The sequence below is a fragment of the Trifolium pratense genome, linkage group LG6, assembly GCF_020283565.1.
Source record: "Trifolium pratense cultivar HEN17-A07 linkage group LG6, ARS_RC_1.1, whole genome shotgun sequence".
In the NCBI taxonomy this organism is placed as follows: Eukaryota; Viridiplantae; Streptophyta; class Magnoliopsida; order Fabales; family Fabaceae; genus Trifolium; species Trifolium pratense.
In genome coordinates, this window is record NC_060064.1 from 15337921 (window position 1) to 15344944 (window position 7024).

At 33.5% G+C, this 7024-nt stretch overlaps 1 protein-coding gene across 1 annotated transcript; it reads left to right on the forward strand.

The window, feature by feature from the left end:
* Nucleotides 1-5375, forward strand: LOC123889216 (haloacid dehalogenase-like hydrolase domain-containing protein 3). The gene is made up of 6 exons (XM_045938448.1): nucleotides 1-787; nucleotides 906-1012; nucleotides 2885-2993; nucleotides 3095-3256; nucleotides 4147-4320; nucleotides 5179-5375. The coding sequence occupies exons 1-6, from the start codon at nucleotides 533-535 to the stop codon at nucleotides 5206-5208; spliced, it is 837 nt and encodes a 278-aa protein (XP_045794404.1). The 5' UTR covers nucleotides 1-532; the 3' UTR covers nucleotides 5209-5375.
* The last annotated feature ends 1649 nt before the right edge of the window (nucleotides 5376-7024 follow it).

Below are 7024 nucleotides of genomic sequence, written 5' to 3' on the forward strand. Positions count from 1 at the left end.
AAAATTAAGAGTGTGAGATTTAGTCTACTCTTTCACAATTTGGAGGTATTTATTTATCAACCAATGAGAACAAACCACATAAGTAGTATCTATAAAGGCTACAACTAATTTGTAATCCACTTTTATTTCACATGTATATAAGTTGTTCTTGTTTGATGAATAAATATCCTCAAATTATAAATGTAGTTTAAAAAAAAATCTTAAAAAATGGAATTATGTGACAGAATTTTTATTTATTTTTTGTAGTGCGATGTCCTTACGAACTAAGCTAAATTTTTTCGTATTTTATTACATTTTATATTTGTTGGTTAAATTTATCTTTAATTTTTGTTAATTAATTACTACATCTATATCTATACTCACGTAGAAATAACAAACCATTTTCCGTTTCAATATCAATTCAATTCCATGTGAGCGAGTATTGTATAATCCATGTGAGTAAGTGATTATATAACTCGTTCTTTCTTCTTCGTAGAAGAGCACAACAAAAAGCTCTTTCACGTTTCCAATGCGAAAAACATAATAACCAAACATGGCCGTTATGATGAGTCGTTTCCGTGCTCTAACTTCCAAATCCAACTCACTAACGTCACTCAACAAATTCTGCCGCCGTTCGCCGTCGTACTCTTCCTCCGCGGCGGTGGTTACTGAAGAACATGACACCAGCAGCACTTTTTTGAAAGATTATGCTGATTATAGAAGATCTCTTTACGGTCCGATTACTCATAAAGCTCTTCTTGTTGATGCTGTTGGTACTCTTGTTCTTCCTTCTCAACCTATGGCTCAGGTTCTGTAATTTTCTTCTAATTTCATTCTCAATGTTAATTCAGATTCAAATTCAATGCTCTTTGTCGTCATTTTTATTTATTTTTAATTTAATTTTCTTGATTTTTTGTGTTGTGTAGATATATAGGGAGATTGGGGAGAAATATGGTGTGGAGTATTCTGAGAAAGAGATTTTGCATAGATACAGAAGAGCTTATAGTCAGCCTTGGGGTAAATCTCGTCTCAGGTTCGTTAAATCTTTTCCCTTTTCAATTTTTGCATCTCATTTATTACATTGATAAAGTCATATCCTTGAATTAATTATTTGATTATAAGTTAATGAGCTTCACCGAAGGACAGATCGTTCTAGAGAACGCGAGTTCCATTCCTGGGTGAAACAATTTCTTCGCCATACTTTACTTTACTTACCTTGCGGTCAAACTTCGTATTACTAGGCCCCGTTCCCCTAGAAATCGGAGGGTTAACACCAAAAAAGAAAGATTTGTCAAAAAAAAAAAAACCAAAAAAGATTATCCGGTTATTTATTTACTTTTTTTGGGTATTATATTAACCATCTATTCCCCAGGGAAGGAGACCTGATAATTTAGAGTTCGGCCGCAGGGTAAGTAAATCTGTCCAAGTATTGTTTTCATTAGGAATCAAACTCGTGTTCTGCCAAACAATTTGTCCTAGGGGGAGCTGATTAACCATTTGAGTCCAATTACTTGGTTTATTTACTTTTAAATTTCTTAGTTGGTATTATGTCAATGTCAACTATAATAATAATGTTATGAATGACTTTCACGAGAATGGAAATTTCTTGATTTAGATCTTTATGAATTTTTCTAATAAGAAGAAAGAGTGGTTTGTGTGCTTTGATAACAGTTGGTTTTTGCCTCCTTGGTGGAGTATTTCAGTGGGTTTTGGTAAAAAGTTAAATAGATTGTTTTTTATGGGATGTTTTTTTTAAGTGGTCAATTTCTTCAATATTAGTGTTTTTGTGTACCTACTGGATAAATGTAAAATTGCAACAGAAAAACAGTTGTTAGTTACTCCCTCAGTCCCACAATGAGTGAGCCAGTTGATTGCGTCACGCATGCCAATGCATAACTTTGACGATTGATATTTTTAATTGTATAATAGTAAAAATTATAAAAATATGATATTTTGAAAATACTTATCGAGATGAATCCAACAACATCTTATATGCTAATATTTGTTTTTATTTATTAGTACAAAAATATGGTCAAAGTAAGATATGTGAATAGTGTATATAGTCAAAATGGCTCACTCATTTTGGGACGGAGGGAGTATCTGTTTAGTTTGTCAGTAGTTAAGTTTGTTTTGCTAGTTATTTCCTTCTTACCCTTATTGGGTTGCTTCTATCTTCTCCTATAGTTTGTAAACAGCTCCTATATAAGGGATTGTTTCCTGTAATCTCTTGTCAATCAAATCAATTCAATAATTGATGTCATTATGTAGATTTCTCCTTTCTCTCTGATATTAGTACTTAATGATATGTCTAACTAGTTGCTATGTGTTGAAGCCAGGTACACTAATAACGTGGAATATGTAAACATCGATGGATTTTTGTTTTTGTTTTTGTTTGCATGAATTGATAAGAATAATTCTTTTGAGAGGAAAGGAAAGAACTTTTGTGTTCTTCATAGTAAAAATGTATTGCCCAAAATGAATGATCTTTCCCAGTTGCCTACTTCTGGTAGCAATGTTTTATGATTCAATTGGGTGACAGGGGTTAGGGGTCAGGGGACACAACAATGGCCCATGTGGTTTGCATGCAGCTCTTCATAGTCATGCTTATGTGCCTTTAGACTCTGAAGTTACCCTTTCCATATGCATATTCTTTGTAATTTCTCTCTAAAGAATACCTGAATTGTATGTCCTTGGCCTTTAAGTCAAAAGACTCGAGACATTCTGGTTTATGCGAGTAAAATTTAGACTGAAATTGAAATGTTTCTCCTCCCTTTTTGTATCTCTGAATAACCTTCAAATCATTATATAACATGCAACCCATCAACGATAGCTATAGAGACACTTTGTTACTTTACTACTGTCTTCATTTGCATAATTAAGATTTTGTTATCTTCTACTTTTGCAGATATGTAAATGATGGCAGGCCTTTCTGGCAATACATAGTGAGCCAATCTACTGGCTGTTCCGATGCTCAATACTTTGAAGAACTTTATAACTACTATACGACAGACAAGGTAAGACCTCCAATAGTTACCTTTCTAAAATGTCTAATACTGTGTTTTTCTTTTTTCAATTTGAGTAGGATTTGATATGTTTGGATTTTCATCATCCACAGGCATGGCACCTATGTGACCCTAATGCAGGAGAAGTGTTCAAAGCTCTTAGAAAATCAGGTGTAAAATTGGCTGTTGTGTCAAATTTTGACACTCGGTTAAGACCTCTCCTGCGGGCATTAAATTGTGATGATTGGTTTGATGCTGTAGCGGTATCAGCTGAGGTATGTAAATTGTTTTTCTCTTTCTTTTTCCGCATTTTGTTTTATCAGTTTGTGTTACTACGTTTTTCTCCACTTCTCCCCTCATCCGTTGATGCATACAACTTACTTATTGAGGTCATTCACAATGAGAGTATCATCACTGCAAAAAATTCTTTGGGACGGAAATAGTTGAAATAAATCTTAAATAATTCATTATCTCAAGTCACATCTTGAAAAAACGTGTTAGGACTTGGAAATCATTAAAAGATCAAATGCAGATAAACTATCATGATACTCAAAGCATGTAAATCTTTTGTCTTTCTAGTTGAATCACAAATATATCAGTTGTAAAGCTTATATTGCAGTATGTCTGTATGTCTATTTTAATACTGGGCTCACCCAATGCAATTTTGAGAATTGTATTGGAGGAGGAAGCAGGTTAACATGATTCTGGGCTGCAGAATAATGTTGTAGAGCTCTCACCCTATTGAACCAAACATGCTTTTTAATATCAAACAACGGGTTTACACGATAATTGTATTACCCTTAGCATTGGAGATGTATCATGTGTTGCATACAAATGAAGCAAATTTAAGTAAATTACTGAAAATTCAAATGTATATTTTGATGGCTAAAATAAGTATGTGTGTTATTAGTGCTTTAGCATTATTCGATAGTTTTTGTGGAATGTTTTTGTTTCCAATATCAAGTTTCCGGAAATTGCAGTTGTCCTGCGAGATCCTCTTGGCAGTTATTTCAATTTTCAAGTTCTTCATTATACCATAAATACATTTTAGCATCCATGCATTTGAATAATGGTCATGTTAGGTGCTGATAATCAGAGGTTTCATAAGCATATAATTTTCCTTTTCTATGTATATGTGGATGACTGGTATGACTTGTTCCTACAGGTTGAAGCAGAGAAACCAAATCCAACTATATTTCTTAAAGCGTGTGAACTATTGGATGTAAAACCTGAGGATGCTGTTCATGTTGGGGATGATCGACGGAATGATATATGGGGTGCTAGAGATGCAGGCTGTGATGCTTGGCTTTGGGGAAGTGATGTTCACTCTTTTAAGGAGGTATGTTGGCATTTTCATCTCTTTTTGATACAGAAGTAAATTTTATTGGAGAGTTGAGACTATAGGGCTAGTAGAACGAGGGGAGTAAAAAATATCCTCCCAAAAATGGTTCTTGTGTAGCTACCTGACTACCTCCCAAGATAAGGTTTTTGCTTCTGCGTGGGGGTTTGATTCTCAGTTGTGTATAGAATGGTCCATGTATTTTGGTCCATCAGGGACCAACTGTTGATAATTATAATATATCAATTGTATTTAGAAGTTGGTCTATCATGAACGAAAATTTGTGGATCATTCTATACACTCCCTTGATTCCCCACATGTGTCAATTTGTCCTTCCCCTCAGATTCCAAATTCCCAATGGAGGTTTTCCCAGTTAGCCAAAAAGAGAAAAACAATGCTATCCTGTAACGAAAATAGGAAGAAACGGGACCCTATATCTGTTGCATTTTTTCTCTCCTGTTATGCTATGCCCTACTGGTCCAATTCTAACTATAACTACTTGTAAAATAAAAAAATGGAAATAGTTAAACGAACATTAGAGTTCTTATTAAAAAAAGTGGCACTAAACCAAGGGAAAGTGAAATATGAGTATTAATGGTATTTGCATAAACTATTCAATTAAAGTATATCAGTATGCCTCCATATGACAGTTTTGTAGTTTGATGTGATCATCGTGATAAAATAACCGGTCCCTATATGGATAAATCTTCTGCTATTTAATATTATTTATTAACATTCAGTTGTGCTTTTTATTGTTTATGGTCTCTTGAAAAAGATTCCAAAAGATTAAAATTTTGATTTTAGTTTCAATGAGGTCCGTATGCATACATAAATGACTTGAATATTTTGCTGATGCAGGTAGCACAGAGGATTGGAGTCCAGGTCTGAAAAAGTATCTCTATGTAATAAGTTCAAGAATGTTATGCATATAAATATATAAATAGTCCTTAGGCTATAGATACAAGGATGTACTGTACATGTCTGAACGATATGTGAGACTATAACTTGAGAAACAGTGATGAAGGTGTAGGTAAGAGCTTTTACATTTCCATTCATCAGTGTGTTTTCTAAAGTTATAGGAGAATTTATAAATAAAAATAAAATGGCGAAATAAATAGAATAAATTTCATCAAAACAGCATTTCTAGCAATGACACTTTGGTGTTTATGGCGGAGAAGAAATAACTCAATGTCTTGGACTTATTGGGACAAACCTCAAACCAGTGTGTTGAAGTGCAGCTTAAATGCTGCATTATTCCTAGACGAGAGAACATGTTTGGTGCTGAATGAGCTTTAGAGGTGTCGATTGAGAGGTACTTCAGAGTCCGAAACCAGTGTGGTTGAGAGGGACAGCTTCAGGAGATAAATCTAAAACTGAAGGTTTCAGGTTGATGGAAGCACTAAAATTAACCACCCGCTTCCTGTCATGGGGGCCATGGCCACTTCCTGTCACCCAACCCCATAATTCTGTTCACTCTTTTATTCGTCCTCAACCACCCGCTTCAGCATTGTCCCATAATTTTTTATTCCGGCGTTTTCCAAATACACCTTAACATCGTCACAGAATCATACACATGCTCATTTGATAGAAGCTCCAAGAGCTGAAATAGTAGTAACAACCATTTGCAGCATCCACTAACCAATTAATCAGATGCCACAAGCCTACCATACTTCTTTTGCCTTATTGCACCCAACAAAAAGTATGCCAATCGTTCTCATAGGATTCCTTAAAATGAACACAACAATTGAAAAAAATTCATGACACGTTCTTGAAGACGATATCTAGCTACTCCAAAAGGCAAAAGGTACACTTTTACCTTTTTGAATATTCTAAAAGTCCAAATTTTTATCCAACTTTCGCTAACCCGAAAGTCTCTATTATCTACCGATTATTCAATGGTTATTTTTTACTTCACCTTGATCATGATGTATCAATATATACTTCACCATGTTAACCTTCACCCTTTATTTTTGGTGACTTTATTATATTTTGGAGATAGATTGATAATTATTAAAATCAATAATTTAGTTAAGAAGTTTAGTTAAGAGATAACAAAAATTAGACAATACAAAGGTAGACAATCTCAACCCCGCCCTATACTTCTAGAATCATACATACGTAATATAAAAAATATATTAATATTTGCATTTTGCCAATTCCATGACAATATCTTCACTCCCTCTACTTTCTTCAAAAAAAAAAAAAACTCCACTCCCTCTACCAATCACTCAACTTCCTAATTTGAAGTATGAAACACCAATTTATTTATTGATTTCCAAATAAATTAACTATATATTAGCATGCCAAATTGTTGATATCCTATGCTCTGTGCTAGTACGTAATAGTATCAGTAATATTAGTTGTACTTTAATGGTAATACCACAATGAAGAAGAGATGTAAAATATTAGTGTATAATAGTTAATGAATATTTTTATTTTTTTTGATAAATCAAGTAAAATATTCCATAAATATGTGCAAAAAGCTTTACATATCAAAGAAAGGGAATTGAAATTTTACATTTACCACTGGAAGTATAGAACTCACATTCGATAAAAATAATCTTTCTGATTCTAATTGTCTAATACTATATGAATTGGTTAAACTTTTAATTTATAAAAGAAACAAAACCTGAACAAACAGCTATTCATGGGAAGAAAAAACTGACAAACAACTCAAAACCACTTAAGGACCAAATCCATAAGA